General features: G+C 47.6%; 1 protein-coding gene across 3 annotated transcripts in view; it reads left to right on the top strand.

Annotated features, from left to right (window-relative positions):
* Positions 1–18,745, top strand: part of LOC311220830 (kinesin-like protein KIF2A) — a gene marked incomplete at both ends in the record, with an annotated part of 102,140 nt that overhangs the window by 18,808 nt on the left and 64,587 nt on the right. For all 3 annotated transcript variants that reach the window (XM_084304473.1, XM_084304472.1, XM_084304471.1), the window contains one exon: positions 15,199–15,293. In XM_084304473.1, the coding sequence (XP_084160599.1) occupies positions 15,199–15,293 (95 nt within the window). The remainder of the gene's footprint in view (positions 1–15,198; positions 15,294–18,745) is intronic.

Below are 18,745 nucleotides of genomic sequence, written 5' to 3'. Positions count from 1 at the left end.
TGGGAGACGGTGTCAAAAGCCTTGCTGAAGTCAAGGTAGACCACATCCACAGCCTTTCCCTCATCCACCCAGCGCGTCACTCTGTCATAGAAGGAGATCAGGTTCGTCAGGCATGACCTGCCTTTCATAAAGCCATGCTGACTGGGCCTGATCGCCTGCTTGCCCTGCAAGTGCTGCGTGATGACTCTCAGGAGGATCTGCTCCATGAGCTTTCCTGGCACTGAGGTCAAACTGACAGGCCTGTAGTTTCCCGGGTCTGCCCTCTCTACACATCATGCAACTGATGCTATGTGAAGTAAGGGTGTTATATCTATCACACAACAGGCTCAAATAGGAAATCTCAGTCTCCCAGGAATCTTGGAAGTGATCATGGACTGTCCCAAGGTCAGGGACTTTGGAATATCGCTAGAGAAGGAGGTGACGTGTGCTGAAGAGGCCTCACTGTATAGTAAACTAGCAGAAGATAAGAAGCAATATGCTCTGTTCACTGATGGGTCCTGTCATATTGTGGGAAAGCATCATTGGTGGTAGGTTGCTGTCTGGAGTCCTACACAAGTTGCAGAAACTGCTGAAGGAGAAGGTGAACTGAGCCAATTTGCATAAGTGAAGGCCATCCAGTTGGCTATAGATATTGCTGAATGGGAAAAGTGGCCAGTGCTCCCTCTCTATACTGATTCATGGATGGCAGCAAATGCCCTGTAGGGGTGGTCACAGCAATGGAAGCAGAGCAACTGGCAATGCAGAGACAAACCCATCTGCGCTGCCACATTGTGGCAAGATATTGCTGCCTGGGTAGAGAACCTGTTTTGTAAAAGTATGCCACATAGATGCTCACGTACCCAAGAGTCCGGCCACTGAAGACCATCAAAATAACCAGCAGGTCGATCAGACTGCTAGTACTGAAGTGGCTCAGGTGGATCTGGACTGGCAACATAAGTGTGAGTTCTTTATTATTTTATTTAACCGTGAATGTGAAACATGCTGCAATCAAGCAAGTCAAGAGGTTAAAGCCACTTTGGTTTGGAGGACAATGGCTGAAATATGGGGAGGCATGGCAGATTTATTATATCACACTCCCACAAACCCGCAACGGCAAGCGCCATGTGCTTACAATGGTGGAGGCAACCACTGGATGGCTGGAAACATATCCTGTGCCCCATGCCATTGCCCACAACACTATCCTGGGCTTTGAAAAACAAGTCTTATGGCAACACAGCACCCCAGGAACAATTGAGTCAGACAATGGGACTCATGTCCAAAACAACCTCATAGACACTTGGACTAAAGAACATTGTACTGTGGGTGTATCGCATCCCCTATCATGCACCAGCATCCAGGAAAATCGAGTGCTATAATGGACTGTTAAAGACTATGCTGAGAGCCATGGGTGTTGAAACATTCAAACATTGGGATACACATTTGGCAAAGGCCACCTGGTTAGTCAACACTGCCAACCAACCCGGACCTGCCCAGTGAAACCTGTTACGTACTGTAAAAGGGGATAAAGTCCCTGTAGTGCATGTAAAGAACACGTTGGTGAAGGCAGTCTGTGTTTATCCTGCCTCAGGAAAGACAAACCCATCGGTGGGACTGCTTTTGCTCAGGGACCTGGGTGCATTTGATGGATAATGCAGAACGATGGGGAAGTCCAATGAGTACCTCAAGGGGATTTAATGTTGGGTGAGAATAGCCAATGATTTGAATCATATGATATTAATTGATATATGATACTGCATGTCATCACTACTATGATTGGTGTATGCCATATCAATAGTATCACAGTAAGAGTCACCCAGATAATGACAAATGAATTTTGATGGAACCAAGCAAATTGCAGTGGTGATAGAACTGGACAAGCGCAACAGTATTGGAACCAGAGCTGGCCTCTGCATGGAACAATCCAACACGATTCATCATCTCTCCTGCCCTGATGGACTGCTATGACAGATGGAACCCAAAGTCATGGACTAAACAAATTCAACGGACATTTTAGAGGGATGACCCATACACCAAAGGAATATCTGTGTGTATATATCAGAAGACAGGAAAGTTTGTGGTGATTAATTGGGATGTACTGGAAAGTTTGAGACCCAAGCCTGACATAAATCATATGCGATAAAGGGTGGGTATTATCCTGGTTTTGGTTAGGATAGAGTTGATTTTCTTTATAGTGGCTGGTATGTTGCTGTGTTTTTTTATTTAGGAGAAAATTCATGCTGAGAACACACTGATGTTTTAGTTGTTGCAGAGAAGTGCTTACACTAAGCCAAAGACTTTTCAGCTTCTCATACTGCCCTGCCAGCGAGGAGGCTGGGGGTGCACAAAAAGCTGGGAGTAGACAGAACCAGGACAGCTGACCCAAACTGGCAAAAGGGATATTCCATACCATATGACATCAAGTGGAATGATAACAACTGGAAGAATAAAACTAGGGGGATGTGGCTGGGGTTGGAGGGGGAGCTACTGTTGTTCAGGGACTTGCTGGGCATCGGTGGCCTGTGGTAAGCTATTGCATTGTGCATCACTTCTTTTATTTATATACATATATATAATTATTATTATTTAATTTACTATTTTTTCCTGTCTTATTAAATTGTCTGTCTCAACCCTTTTTTTCAATTCTCTACCCCATCACACTGGCAGGGAGTGAGCGAAGTGCTCAAACCGAATGCTGTGCAGAAACTGTCCTGGGAGTTCTAGCAACTCAAAGAGGATACGTCCTACTCCCTACCTGTCCTATTAAACTGTCTTTAAACTGCCTGGGGGGAATGAACGAATGACTTTGTGGTGTTTATCTTCCTGCTGGGTTAAACCGCAACAGTGCCCCACATTGGGCACTAGAAAGGACTGTTTCAGTTTAAACCCAGCAGGTAGCTAAGTACATCACAGCCACTCACTTGCTCTCCCCGGGTGGGATTGGGGAGAGAACTGGAAAGTTTAGTGTTGTAATTCATGGGTTGAGATAAAGACAGTTTACTAGGTAAAGCAAAAGCCGCACACGCAAGCAAAGCAATACAAGGAATTGATTTGCTACTTCCCATAACCAGGAAAATCCAGGAAAGCAGAGCTCATTGCTTGTAATGGTTTCTTAGGAAGACAAATGCCATCGCTCTGATCTTCCCTCTCTTTGGAATATTCCTTTGGCCAGGTGGGTCACCTCTTCTGGCTGTCCTCTTGCAGCTTCTTGTGCAACCCCACAGCCTCCTCGCTGGCAGGACAGCATAAGAAGCTGAAAAGTCCTTGACTCTGTGTAAGCACTGCTCTGCAAGAACTAAAACATCAATGTGTTATCAGCATTATTCTCATCCTAAATCCAAAACACAGCACCATACCCGCTACTAGGAAGGTAATGAACTCTATCCCAGCCAAAACCAGGACAAGTTCTTGAAAAACAAGAGTTGAAATCCTAATCTTCAGAGAGTTTTCTCTTTTCCATGTTTAATACATGTAGTGGTTTTATGTGGTAAGGTTTTGGTAGCAGGGGGCTACAGGGGTGGCTTTTGTGAGAAGAATCCAGAAGCTGCCCCATGTTAGATAAGGGTCAGTTTCATCTGGCCCCAAAAGGGACCCAAGTGATGGTTTCGGTGACGTCACGTCAGTATCCACCCATGAGCCAACCACCCCATGCCCAAGAACCACATACCGCTCCCAAAACATGACCTGATCGTCCTGGGACAGTTCATGTTAGCTAGGCTGCAATGGTTTCCACCAGGCACGTTGCTCTCTCCAGGAAGACAGTACACACACAGACCGACTACCCGTCCAAAAATGCAGCAGTTCAGGTCACTGGATGCGGGGAGTGTCTGAGCCTGTTGCTGCCATCGGCGGGAGGCAGAGAAACTGCATGCGGGAGGTGCGAGCAGGTGGATGACCTGGTCCGCATGGTGGCGGAGCTCAAGGAGGAGGTGGAGAGGTTGAGGGATATCAGGGAATGCGAGCGGGAGATGGACTGGTGGAGCAACTCCCTGCAGGGCCTCAAGGAGAGGTACCGGGATGAGAATGGGGGTGGACCCCCTGCCCTTAGCCATCGGGCAGAGGGAGGGGACCTAGGAGTTGAGGAGGAATGGAAACAGGTCCCTGCTCGACATCGCAGGCAATGCCCTCCCCTTCCAGCCCCGCCTTCCCAGGTGCCCTTACGCAACAGGTTTGAGGCCCTAGAGCTTAAGAGACTGGTGGGTGAGGATGAGGTAGGAAGCCTACCCAGGAGGATGCCTAGGGTGAGGAAGTCAACTCCACGCCTCAGGACTGCCTCCACCAAGACAGAAAGAAGGGTGATTGCTCTGGGAGACTCTCTTCTCAGGGGAACAGAGGGCCCTATTTGTTGGCCTGACCCTACCCGTAGGGAAGTCTGCTGCCTCCCTGGGGACAGGGTCAGGGAAATTGCCAGGAAGCTTCCCAACCTGGTTCGCCCCTCTGACTATTAGCCTCTTTTGATAGTCCAGGCTGGCAGTGATGGCATTGAAGAGAGAAGCCTCAAGGCTATCAAACGGGACTTTAGGGGGCTGGGACAGTTAGTGGATGGAGCGGGAGTACAGGTGGTGTTTTCGTCTATCCCTACGGTGGCAGGGAGGGGTACAGACAGGACACGGAAAGCCCACCTGATAAACACATGGCTCAGAGGCTGGTGCCAGCACAGAAATCTTGTTTTTTTTTGACCATGGGGCGCTTTACTTGGCACCCAGCCTGATGGCCGCAGACAGGTCCCTATCTCTAAGGGGAAAAAGGATTCTGGGCCAGGAGCTGGCAGGGCTCATTGAGAGGGCTTTAAACTAGGTAAGAAGGGGGACGAGGCTGAAACAAGGCTTGTTAGAGCTGTGCCAGGGGGAACAATGGCAAGGCCAGGGGAGAAGGCAATGGCCCAGCTGAAGTGCATCTACACCAATGCACGCAGCATGGGTAACAAACAGGAGGAGCTGGAAGCCATCGTGCGGCAGGCAGGCTACGACTTTGTTGCCATCACGGAGACGTGGTGGGACCACTCCCATGACTGGAGTGCTGCAATGTCTGGCTATAGGCTCTTCAGAAGGGACAGGCAGCATGGAAGGGGTGGTGGTGTGGATCTCTATATTAGAGAATCTTTCGATGTTGTGGAACTCGAGGCTGGGAATGACAAGGTCGAGTCCCTTTGGGTTAGGATCGGCGGGAAGGCCAACAAGGCTAGCATCCTGGTCGGGGTCTGTTATAGACCGCCGAACCAGGATGAGGAGACGGATGAGTTCTACAGGCAGCTGACAGAAGTTGCGAAATCGTCGGCGCTTGTTCTCGTGGGAGACTTCAACTTCCCTGACATATCCTGGAAACACAACACAGCCCTGAGAAAGCAGTCTAGGAGGTTTCTGGAGAGCGTGGAAGATAGCTTCCTGACACAGCTGGTTAGTGAGCCTACCAGGGGAGGTGCCCCGCTAGACCTTCTGTTCACAGAGAAGGACTGGTGGGAGATGTGGTGGTCGGGAGCTGTCTTGGGCAGAGTGACCACGAAATGGTGGAGTTCTCTATTCTTGGCGAGGCCAGGAAGGGGACCAGTAAAACCGCTGTATTGGACTCCTGGAGGGCCGACTTTGAACTGTTCAGGACACTGGTTGGCAGAGTCCCTTGGGAGGCAGTTCTGAAGGGCAGAGGGGTCCAGTAAGGCTGGGCGCTCTTCAAGAAGGAAATCTTAATGGCACAGGAGCAGTCCGTCCCCACGTGCCCAAAGAGGAGCCGGCGTGGAAGAAGACCAGCCTGGCTCAACAGAGAGTTGTGGCTTGAGTTTAGGAGAAAAAAGAGGGTTTATAATCTTTGGAAAAAAGGGCAGGCCACTCAGAAGGACTATAAGGATGCTGTGAGGCAGTGCAGGGACAAAATTAGAAAGGCCAAAGCTCATCTGGAGCTCAATCTGGCTACTGCCTTTAAAGACAAGAAAAAATGTTTTTACAAATACGTCAACGCAAAACGGAGTGTTGCAGGAAGAACGGCCAAAAACACGACAGACACTAGTATGGTCAGATCATTCACCCTCTTTATTACCCGAATAGCCTGACTTTTATAGCAAACTTAACAGGAGCAGATAGTGTCTCACACAAGATTATTGGTCAAAAGCACTCAGACAAACAACTACAAGAAAACAACCCCCTTGTGATTAGCAGTCACATAGACCTTGTCCTTGAAGCCAGCTGCTGGCAACAATATTTTTCTAAATTCCTCAATTGGGCAATGTGGGAACACTGTCATAGGAACTTCTCATAGTCGCCCTGGTAGCTTGGTTTGCTCAGCTGCAGCAAGTCATGGGATCTTTGCTGTTTCAAAAATCCCTCAACAACGGAGGACTAAGGAGAATCTCCATCCTTTACTGGATGCAGGGTGTAACCTAGTTACAAATGTGGTGGCTTTACCGTGCTGGGCAGCTAAACCCCACAACCGCTCTCTCACTCCCCCTCCTTTAGATAAGGAGGGGGAGAAGTAAAGCAAAGAACAACTCCCGGGTTGAGATAAGGATAATTTAATTAAAGGGAATTAATTATAATAATTAAATAAAGACTACCATGAACTAAACAATTTAACTAAGGGGAAATAAAAGGGAAAGGGGAAAAAGGGAGGAAAACAAACAAACAAAATAAATGAAAGCTATATGGAAGTGCAGAGGAAAGAAATTACTCTCTACTTCCCACAAATGAGCGATGATTGACCACGTCCTTGAAGCAAGGCCTCAACGCACGCAGCCGGTGTTCGAGAGGAGGACCGACGTCTTCTCAACGAGAGCCCACCCCTCCCCTCTTCTTCCTGTTTCCACCTTTTATTGCTGAGTGTGACACCACATGGTATGGAATATCCCTTTGATTGGTTTAGGTCAGCTGCCCTAGTGATGTTTCTCTCCTCACTTTTTTGCCCACCCCCTAGGAGGGTTAGAGAAAGGCCCAATGCTGTTCCACTGCTGCTCAGCAGTAGACACAACACTGGTGTGATAACACTGCTGTTCCAGCTACAAGTACAGAGTACGGCACTGTATGGGCTGCTGCCGGGAAAGTTAACATTCCAGCCAGACCCAGTACAACAAAAGATGAGGAAAAAAAGGAGGTGCTTAATGCCTTCTTTGCCTCAGTCTTTAGCGGCAATACTGGTTGTTCTCTGCATACCCAGTACCCTGAGCTGGTGGATGGGGATGGGGAGCAGAATGTGGCCCTCACTATCCACGAGGAAATGGTTGGTGACCTGCTATGGCACTTGAATGTGCGCAAGTCAATGGGGCCGGATGGGATCCACCCGAGGGTACTGAGAGAACTGGTAGAGGAGCTGACCAAGCCGCTTACCATCATTTATCAGCAGTCCTGGCTATCGGGGGAGGTCCCAGTTGACTGGCGGCTAGCAAATGTGACGCCCATCTATAAGAAGGGCTAGAGGGCAGACCCGGGGAGCTACAGGCCTGTCAGTTTGACCTCAGTGCCAGGGAAGCTCATGGAACAGATTATCTTGAGTGTCATCACGCGGCACTTACAGGGCAAGGAGGCGATCAGGCCCAGTCAGCATGGGTTTATGAAAGGCAGGTCCTGCTTGAGGAACCTGATCTCCTTCTATGACAAAGCGACGCGCTTGGTGGATGAGGGAAAGGCTGTGGATGTGGTCTACCTTGACTTCAGCAAGGCTTTTGATACCGTTTCCCACAGCATTCTCCTCAAGAAACTGGCTGCTCGTGGCTTGGACTGGCATGCGCTTTGTTGGGTTAAAAACTGGCTGGATAGCCGGGCCCAAAGAGTCGTGGTGGAGTCAAATCCATTTGAAGGCCAGTCACTAGTGGCATCCCCCAGTGCTCAGTGCCGGGGCCGGTCCTCTTTAATATCTTCATCGATGATCTGGACGAGGGCATTGAGTGCACCCTCAGTAAGTTTGCAGATGACACCAAGCTATGCACGTGTGTCGATCTGCTCGAGTGTAGAAAGGCTCTGCAGGAGGATCTGGATAGGCTGGACCGATGAGCTGAGGCCAACTGTATGAAGTTCAACGAGGCCAAGTGCCGGGTCCTGCACCTGGGGTGCAATAACCCCAAGCAGAGCTACAGACTGGGAGATGAGTGGCTGGAAAGCTGCCTGTCGGAGAAGGACCTGGGAATATTGGTTGATAGTCAGCTGAATGTGAGCCAGCAGTGTGCTCAGGTGGCCAAGAAGGCCAATGGCATCCTGGCTTGTATAAGAAGCAGTGTGGCCAGCAGGTCTAGGGAAGTGATTGTCCCCCTGTACTCAGCTCTGGTGAGGCCGCACCTCGAGTACTGTGTTCAGTTTTGGGCCCCTCGCTACAAGAAGGACATGGAGGTGCTCGAGCGAGTCCAGAGAAGGGCGACGAAGCTGGTGAGGGGTCTGGAGAACAAGTCTTACGAGGAGCAGCTGAGGGAGCTGGGCTTGTTCAGCCTGGAGAAGAGGAGGCTCAGGGGTGACCTTATTGCTCTCTACAGATACCTTAAAGGAGGCTGTAGTGAGGTGGGGATTGGTCTGTTCTCCCACGTGCCTGGTGACAGGACAAGGGGGAACGGGCTAAAGTTGCGCCAGGGTAGTTTTAGGTTGGATGTTAGGAAGAACTTCTTTACCGAAAGGGTTGTTAGGCATTGGAACAGGCTGCCCAGGGAAGTGGTGGAGTCACCATCCCTGGAAGTCTTCAAAAGACGTTTAGATATAGAGTTTAATGATGTGGTTTAGTGGAGGACTTCTTAGTGTTAGGTCAGAGGTTGGACTCGATGATCTTGAGGTCTCTTCCACACTTGAAATTCTTTCATTCTGTGATGTATACATTGCTTCCACTGGACACCTGTTTAAGTATGAAACCCATCTTGGTCTGTATCTACCTGTCATTGTCTAGGTCTCCTCCACCTTGCATCTTCTGGAGAAACTGACTGCTCATGGCTTGGACAGTTGTACAGTTCACTGGGTAAAAGAATGGCTGGACAGCCCGGCTCAAAGAGTCATAGTGAATGGAGTTCAATCCAGTTTGCAGACGGTCACCAGTGGTGTTCCCCAGGGCTCAGCACTGGGGACAGTTTGTTTAAAATTTTTATCAGTGATCTGAATGAGGTGATCAAGTGCACCCTCAGTAAATTTGGAGATTATACCAAGTTGGACAGGATTGTCAATCTGCTTGAGGGTAGGAAGGCTTTGCAAAAGGATCTGAATAGGCTAGATTGATGGGCTGAGTCCAATTGCATGACATTCAACAAGGCTAAATGCTGGGTGCTGCACTTGTGTCACAACAGCCCAATCCAGTGATATAGGCTCATGGAAGAGTGGATGGAAAGTTGCCCAGCAGAAAAGGACCTGGGGGTGCTGGTCGATAGACAGATGAACATGAGCCAGCAGTGTGACCAGGTGGCCAAGAAGGCCAATGGCCTCCTGACTAGGGAAGTGATTGTCCCTCTGTACGTGGCACTGGTGAGACTGCACCTTGAATACTGTGTTCAGTTTTGGGCCCCTCACTACAAGAAGGGTATATTGGATTTCCGTGGCAAGGGTTTGGTAGCGGGGGGCTGAAGGGGTGGCCTCTGTGAGAAGAGTCCAGAAGCTGCCCCATGTTAGATAAGAGCCAGTTCCAGCCAGCTCCAAAAGGGACCTGTCGCTGGCCAGAGCTGAGACAATGAGCAATGCTGGTTACGCCTCTGTGAGAGCATATTTAAGAAAGGGAAAAACTGGACACCTGTTTAAGTATGAAACCCATCTTGGTTTAGTTAAGAGTCTGTGGGTGAGAATTAAGGGGCAGGCTGGCATGGGGGATGCTGTTGTGGGTGTCTATTACAGGCCACCTGTTGTGGTTTAACTCGGTCGGCAGCTACACACCACACAGCCGTTTGCTCACCCTTCCCCCTCCCTCTCTGGGATGGGGGAGAGAAATGGGAAAGTGAAGCCTGTGAGTTGAGATAAAGACAGTTTATTAAGACAGGAAAATAATAATAACAATAATAATAATAACAATAATGATGATAATAGTACTACTAATAATAATGTGTACAAAACAAGTGATGCACAATGCAATTGCTCACCACCCGCTGACCGATGCCCAGCCCAACCCTGAGCAGTCCGGCCCTCCTTCCCCCCGGCTAGCCACCCCTATATATTGTTTAGCATTGTGGGAGGAAATGTGGGGGGAGGACTGGGAGGGACCGTGGGCGGAACAAAGGGTCACGGGGATCCGGGGCAGTCGCGTGTACGGGTATAAGAAGCTATGCTCTGCAGCAATAAATTGGCACTTGAGCTAGACACGTGCGTGTCTGTCTCTGGTGTCCCTGCTTGGGGAGCAGGCGTCCAGGCAGCCAATCGATGTTGTCTCTCGGGCTGGGGTAGCACGGAGAGAGGCAACAAGCATGACATCAGATGGTATGGAATACCCCTTTGGCTAGTTTGGGTCAGCTGCTCTGGGTCTGTCCTGTAGGAGAGGAGCGCTGCTGGATCTTGTTCTCACTAACAAGGAGGGGCTGGTTGAAGCATTGACGGTTGAGGGCAGCCTTGGTTGCAGCGACCATGATATGGTGGAGTTCAGGATCTCATGTGGCAGGAACAGAGTACCAAGCAGAATTGCAACCCTGGACTTCAGTACGGCCAACTTTGGCCTTTTCAAGCAATTGCTAGGGGGAATCCCATGGGACAAGGTACTTGAAGGAAAAGGGGCCCAAGATAGCTGGTTATTGTTGAAAGACACTGTGGTGATACACCCCAAATAGTGGGGGATTCCCTGACCTGTCGCTGTCAGGCAGAGGGAGGAGATCTGAGAGATGGAGAAGAATGGAAACAGGTCCCTGCTTGGCGTCACAGCTGAGCCCCCTCCCTACCCTCCTCACCTCCCCAGGTGCCCTTCCACAATAGGTTCGAGGCCCTGGAGCTTGAGGGATGGGTAGGTGATGGGGAAGGTCCACACAGGAGGTTGTTTAGGGATAGGAAGTCAACTCCACACCTCAAGACTTCCTCCACCAAGAAGGAAAGAAAGGTCTGTCCTGGTTTTGGCTAGGATAGAATTAATTTTCCTCCTAGTAGCTGGTATGGTGCTGTGTTTGGGATTTAGGATGAAATGTGTTTGGAGGGACTGCCAGCTCGGGGACAGGCTGGGCATCACTTCTTGGTACACATTATTAGTGTACCCAGCTACAACCCCCTCCCCCTTCGGATCTAGTTTAAAACTTTCTAAATGAGCCATGCTAATTCCTGTCCCAGAACCCTTTTGCCCCTGTGAGATAAATCTTTCTCGCATACTACTGTCAGGCCTGGTGTCTCATAAAACCAGCCATTATCAAAGAACCCAAATCCCTGTCTGTAGCACCAGTCACATAGCCAATCATTTATGGACCGGATCCTTCTATTCTGTCCCACGTCATCACCCCAGAATGGAAGGAGGGAAGAGAAAATGACTTGTGCTCCAGACTCTTTCACCAACCGTCCCAAGGCCTTGAAGTCTTTCTTCATTCCCCTCAGACTGCAGGATGCAGCTTCCTCCCCACCTATCTGGAAGATCAGTAGTGGGTAGTACTCTGTTGAGCACACCAGGTTGGGGAGTGACCTGGTGATAACCTTGATCTGGGCTCTAGTTAGACTACAGACTTCTCTTTGATGAGGGTCAACTCTGCATATTGGGCCCTTCGTTCCTCTCAGAAGGGAATCTCCTACTACAATTACCCTTCTTTCTTTATTTTTGGAGGTGGTCTTGAGGCATAGTGTCAGCTGCCTCTTCTGATGTGACCTCGTGGCAGGCCTTCCACCACATCCTCACCTACCTCTCCTTCAAGATCCAGGGCCTCAAACCTATTATGGAGGGGCACCTGGGGAAGCAAAGTAGGAAGGGAGGGAGGGGGGTTGCCTGCGACGCTGAACTGGGACTTGCTTCCAACCCTCCTTGTCTTTTTGGTCCTCTCCCTCTGCCTGATAGCGACAGGGCAGGGGTTCCACCATCCTCTAGGGGGCATCTCCCCAGCACCCTTCCCTCTGGCACACCAGGGAATTACTCCACCAGTCCATCTTCTGCTCACACACCCTGCTGCTTCTCAGTCTCTCCACCTCTTCCTTGAGCTCAGCCACCATGACGAGCAGACCTTCCACCTGAAAACAGGCGGTCTGGCTGCACTCCCTGCAGCCAGAGGCCTGAACAGCTACCTCTCTCAGGTCCCCTCCATGGGCCGCAGGAGAACTTCTGCTCCAGCACCCGGAGCACCTCCTGCCATCCTTCTGCACTGACCTTGGTGTCTGCAGGGCTGTTTCTCACTCCTCTCTCTCCCAGCTGCTGTTGCACAGCAGTTTTTCCCTTTCTTAAATATGCTCTCACAGAGGCGTAACCAGCATTGCTCATTGTCTCAGCTCTGGCCAGCGACAGGTCCCTTTTGGAGCTGGCTGGAACTGGCTCTTATCTAACATGGGGCAGCTTCTGGACTCTTCTCACAGAGGCCACCCCTTCAGCCCCCCGCTACCAAACCCTTGCCACGGAAATCCAATATACCCTTCTTGTAGTGAGGGGCCCAAAACTGAACACAGTATTCAAGGTGCAGTCTCACCAGTGCCACGTACAGAGGGACAATCACTTCCCTAGTCAGGAGGCCATTGGCCTTCTTGGCCACCTGGTCACACTGCTGGCTCATGTTCATCTGTCTATCGACCAGCACCCCCAGGTCCTTTTCTGCTGGGCAACTTTCCATCCACTCTTCCATGAGCCTATATCACTGGATTGGGCTGTTGTGACACAAGTGCAGCACCCAGCATTTAGCCTTGTTGAATGTCATGCAATTGGACTCAGCCCATCAATCTAGCCTATTCAGATCCTTTTGCAAAGCCTTCCTACCCTCAAGCAGATTGACAATCCTGTCCAACTTGGTATAATCTCCAAATTTACTGAGGGTGCACTTGATCACCTCATTCAGATCACTGATAAAAATTTTAAACAAACTGTCCCCAGTGCTGAGCCCTGGGGAACACCACTGGTGACCGTCTGCAAACTGGATTGAACTCCATTCACTATGACTCTTTGAGCCGGGCTGTCCAGCCATTCTTTTACCCAGTGAACTGTACAACTGTCCAAGCCATGAGCAGTCAGTTTCTCCAGAAGATGCAAGGTGGAGGAGACCTAGACAATGACAGGTAGATACAGACCAAGATGGGTTTCATACTTAAACAGGTGTCCAGTGGAAGCTGTTGCAGGAAGAACGGCCAAAAGCACGACAGACACCAGTATGGTCAGATCATGCTCCATTTTATTGTCCGAATAGCCTAACTTTTATAGTGAACTTAACAGGGGTGGATAGTGTCTCACACAAGATTATTGGTCAAAAGCACTCAGACAAACAACTACAAGAAAACAACCCCACCTGCAAGAAAACAACCCCCTTGTGATTAGCAGTCACATAGACCTTGTCCTTGAAGCCAGCTGCTGGCAACAATTTTTTACTAAATTCCTCAATTGGGCGATGTGGGAACACTGTCATGGGAACTTCTCATAGTTGCCCTGGTAGCTTGGTTTGCTCAGCTGCAGCAAGCCATGGGATCTTTGCTGTTTCAAAAATCCCTCAACAACCTACCCCTCGTGAACCCATGTTGGCTGGGACCAATGACTACAGGTCATTGTAATGGGGGTGTAATTGTCATGGGGGTATGTGGGGCTGGGATAACAGTGCTACTTTTTGGGGACACCAAGCTGAGACTAGGGATAGAATGATCACTGGGCAATACACCAAAAGTGTGTAATTATTAATAGTTTCTGAGGTAGCGTTCCCAAAGTATGGAGGTGACAGCAATGCTGAGTACAAATACCAAGTTAGTCTCATGGCCAGCAATTTTATCATATCATAAGCCAGTGTTACACCGTACAGCAAAATAATAACGCTAAATCAGCCCCCGGAAAGGATAAGCAGCACAAGAGGGAACACATACACAAAGTAATGTGCTATATAACTCAGTTTGGAAAACAGGCACAGCAGACCTGAGATCACAAAAATCAGCATTGTGATTAACAACTATTAAACTGATGTAACGCTTATCAAATTTTTGTTTTAACATGCTCTGGTCAGATCTTTTATCTCAACCTTTCGAGCCCCATGCTGTGTGCCAAAAGCAACTGGTGTGGTTTAACCCAGCCGGCAGCTAAGTACCACACAGCCATTCGCTCCTCCTCCCTCTCTAGGATGGGGGAAGAGAATCAGACAAAAAATGAATCCTGTGGGTTGAGATAAAGACAGTTTTATATATATAAGAGTTTTATATATATATATATTTCCCTTTTTGGGAGTTGATACAAATAAAACATTATTTAAAGTTCATTTCTACCATATCATGCATGTTTCCCTCTGAAATGCAATGACGTAAGGGATTGCTTGTGCTATGGCTCCTTAAAATAGAGTATCAGAGGAGCAGTTCTATTGGACTTGTATTCTTCAGAAAGTCTAGTTTTTGGTATTAGTGCAAAGCATGGATGTGAACTCACTGTGACACTTGGATCTTGATCTTTTTGTGTCAGCACATGGCTGCTCTGCTCATCTAATCACTCCTTGCTACCATGCCTAGAAAATACGATAAAGTGTGATAGAGGATATTTTAAAAAATAAATTATACTTCATATTTAGTAAGGAAAATCTGTACTCCTACTGGAAGTTTACTGGGTTTGTTCTTCTTTATGGGGGCTTGCTGGCTTGATGTCTTTCACTGGAGAAGTCTTAGCAATGGGATTCTAAGAATTTATGTTAGTGGTGTTTGATAAAGTGATGATTTTTATTATTGTTGCAGGAAATTTAGTTTTAGCTGAATTACCAACTGAATATAATTTTAGGGAGATTTACTCCTATGTCAGGACATTTAATGTTGTATTGTCCTAGAAAGGAGACAAAAAAGCCTTTGTAGAGCACACCACAGTAAACTTTCCTGTCCATGAAAGAATAGTGGTCTTGGAAATGTTATCAAAACTTCTGAAAAAAAAAAAAAAGAAAAAAAAAGAAAAAAAAAAGAGTTTTTAAGTGGCATGGATTTCACATGGTATTTTTCTTACATACCACTCAATTTTCTGTTTCTTGATTTTTTTCACTTGGGCACTCTTTCATTAGAGCCTCAGCTAATGGATCACATCTATGCCAGTTTACAGTATGTGGCCAGGAACCATCTTTTATTTATTCCCTTTTTTTTTTTTTTAACCTTCTTCTTCCTGCCTCTCTGCATACAGCAATTCAAATAACTTCTGGAATTTCATCTGATTAATAAATATTCATTTGTGTTTCCTTTCTAGGCCGAATTCACCAAGCTATGGTAACATCCCTAAATGAAGATAATGAAAGTGTAACTGTTGAATGGATTGAAAATGGAGATACTAAAGGCAAAGAGGTAAACTTTTAACTATTTTAAAACCTTTCTATTTAAAAAATACAGTGTAGTCTCTATGAATGTTGCTTTGGAATTTGAACTGGAAACAAAGAGATAATATAAATCCTAATTTACTTCATTATTCTTTGTTTACAGACTATTTGGAATAGGAGCTGTTGGGCAAGCAATGTCTTCTGTCGTACTGAATTTGCCTTTCTGAGCTCTATATCATAGCTTATAAACAGTGTTTTTCATCTATTGATTGTGAACTAGATTACAAAGGCTGACCTTGTTATCCCCTTTTTACAAGTAGAAAAATCAAATTTTTGAGAGGGAGAATGACTTGGAGTTCAGACAGGAATTAGCAGGACAGCTAATTAGAAATCCTTTTGTATTTGTTTTATTGAGGAATTCAAGTGCTAGCTTATTTATTTATTTCTCTCTTATTTATTTATCGTCTCTGTGGGAGATGATAATTTTTTTTTTTTTTAAATATGTGAACAGAAAAAGGAGGACCAGAGAAAACATAGGTTCCCTACTTGATGGGGATGGTCACCTCACAAACAAGGACATAGGCAAAGCAGAGACGTTTAATGCCTTCTTTGCCTCCGTCTTCAATGCCGATGATGGACTTTGGGACCCTGGGTACCCTGAGCTGGAGGACCGTGACAGTGGGAATGATAAACTCCCAGCCAACCCTGAATGTGTGTGGGATTTGCTGCTCCACCTGGATCCATACAAGTCCATGGGTCCGGATGGGATTCATCCCAGGGTACTTAGAGAGCTGGCTGACGTCATCACAGGACCTCTCTCAATTATTTTTCAATGGTCTTGGGAATCTGGAGAGGTCCCAGTAGACTGGAAGCTGGCAAATGTTGCGCCAATTTTAGAGAAGTGCAAGAAAGAGGACCCTGGCAGCTACAGGCCTGTCAGTCTCACATCAGGGCCTGGTAAAATTATGGAGAAGATGATCCTTGAAGTTAGTGAAGCGCACCTAGGGGACAATGCAGTCATTGGTCCCAGCCAACATGGGTTCACGAGGGGAAGGTCCTGCCTAACAAATTTGATTTCCTTTTATGATAAAGTCACCCGTCTAGTCTATCAGGGGAAACCATCTGACGTGATCTTTTTGGATTTCATTAAAGCTTTTGACACAGTTTCCCATAGGATCCTACTGGACAAAATGTCCAGCATACAGCTAGACAAAAGCATCCTACGATGGGTGAGCAATTGGCTGACAGGCAGGGCTCAAACGGTTGTGGTAAATGGGGCCGCATCAGGCTGAAGGATGGTCACTAGTGGGGTACCCCAGGGCTCCATTTTATGGCCAGGTCTCTTCAATGTTTTTATAAACGATTTGGATGTAGGACTAGAAGGTGTTTTGAGCAAATTTGCTGATGATACTAAACTTGGAGGAGTTGTTGACTCTGCTGAGGATGGAAAGGCCTAGCAGAGAGATCTGGACAGATTGGAGAGCTGGGCAATCACCAAACACATCAAGTTTAACACAAGCACGTGCCGGGTCCCGCACCTGGGAAGGGGCAACCCTGGCTATATGTGCAGACTGGGCGACGAGACGCTGGAGAGCAGCCCCGCAGAGTGGGATCTGGGGGTTGTGGTTGACAGCAAGCTGAACATGAGCCAGCAGTGTGCCCTGGCAGCCAGGAGGGCCAAGCGTATCCTGGGGTACATCAAGCATGGCGTCGCTAGTCGGTCGAGGGAAGTGATTGTCCTGCTCTACTCTGTGCTGGCACGGCCTCACCTCGAGTACTGTGTGCAGTTTTGGGCACCACAGTACAAAAAGGATGTGAAACTATTGGAGAGTGTCCAGAGAAGGGCTACAAAGATGGTGAAGGGCCTAGAGGGGAAGACGTATGAGGAGTGGATGAGGGCACTTAGCCTGTTCAGCCTGGAGAAGAGGAGGCTGAGGGGAGACCTCATCGCAGCCTACAGCTTCCTTGCGAGGGGTAGTGGAGGGGCAGGCACCTATCTATTCTCTTTAATGACCAATGATAGAACCCAAGGGAATGGTGTCAAGCTGTGACAGGGGAGGTTCAGGCTGGATTTTAGGAAGAGGTTCTTAACTGAGAGTTTTGTCGCACACTGGAACAGGCTCCCCAGGAAAGTAGTCACAGCACCAAGCCTGTCAGAGTTTACAAAGTATTTGGACTGTGCTCTTAGTCATGTGGTCTGAATTTTTGGGTAGACCTGTGTGAAGCCAAGAGTTGGACTCGGTGATCCTTATGGGTCCCTTCCAACTTGGGTTATTATATGATTCTATGAAAATAACTGCTGGATTTGCAAACAGATGCCTAGGAATACTAAAAAGCCCTTGTTTCTGCTATTCTGTTACCAGCAGCAATCGTCTCTGGATTCTCTAGATCTCTAAAAGCGATGGATTTTGCCCAGCCCTGGAAGAGAATAGATTTTGAAGTTGAGCTTCCTACACGTAATCCTGGTTACAATATAACTTGTTATCAAAGGTGTCTTTTAAAAAATACTGATGGAAATTCAGAGAGCAGTAATACTGAACCTAGGTGTGGAAATGTTACCTGTGATGTAGGAAATTATTCATATTGTTCTGAATGTGGTAATTACAGGAGTGCTAATATATATAATGCACACCAAAAACCGCGCGGGAATCATTTGGTAACTGGATGACCAGTCCCGAACTACAAAGGGTGGTATTGGCTATGTGGTAATAGGGCCCGGTAGGTGTTGCCCCTAGGATGGAAGGGAGCTTGCACCCTGGGGGCAATAATTCCAAACATAACCATTGTTGAGGATATTCAAAGCCAAAGCACAGGCATCCTTGGGACCCACCTACCCAGAATCAAGAGGACTTCCTCTAGTGGAGAGAGGAATAGCGTTTCAAAGTTTTTTGAGGTGGTTTTTCCCTTGGTTAGGGGTGAATGAATTAGAAAAAGACATTGTGAATATCTCAGCTGTAGTCAAAGAATTAGAAAATAGCACTCTAGATGCGATCCAGGCACTGCAAGAGGAGGTGACAAGTCTGTTAAAGATGGTATTCCAGAATCTACTGGTACTGGATTTATTACTGGCCTTGCACTTTGCAACTTGCAACTTGCCAGTTGCTGTATGCATGTAGACCAAACGGGGCGAATTGAGACTGATCTCAGAAATATTAGGGAGAAAACCAAGATCTTACATGAGGTGGCCCAAGACGACACTTCGTGGGGATTTAGAGACATTCGGGAAAAATTGACCTCGTGGTTGCCTGGATGGGATTGGCTCAAGCAACTATTTGATAGTATTCTAGTAATAATAGTACTGTGTATTTTGATCTGCTTGCTTATTCCTTGTATTATTCCTTGTATGACATATCAAAAATGTATGTTCTTGGCAGAGACTGTCATCTCCCATGACATCCGAAGAAAAATATTGTGCCCTAATGTTGGAAAAACTCGAGTGGGGGATGTGAAGAGGTTCAAAACCAACAATAGGAGTAAGAA

Source organism: Netta rufina (assembly GCF_964035555.1).
Source record: "Netta rufina genome assembly, chromosome: W".
NCBI lineage: Eukaryota > Metazoa > Chordata > Aves > Anseriformes > Anatidae > Netta > Netta rufina.
This window is presented reverse-complemented; position numbering and strand designations above follow the sequence as displayed.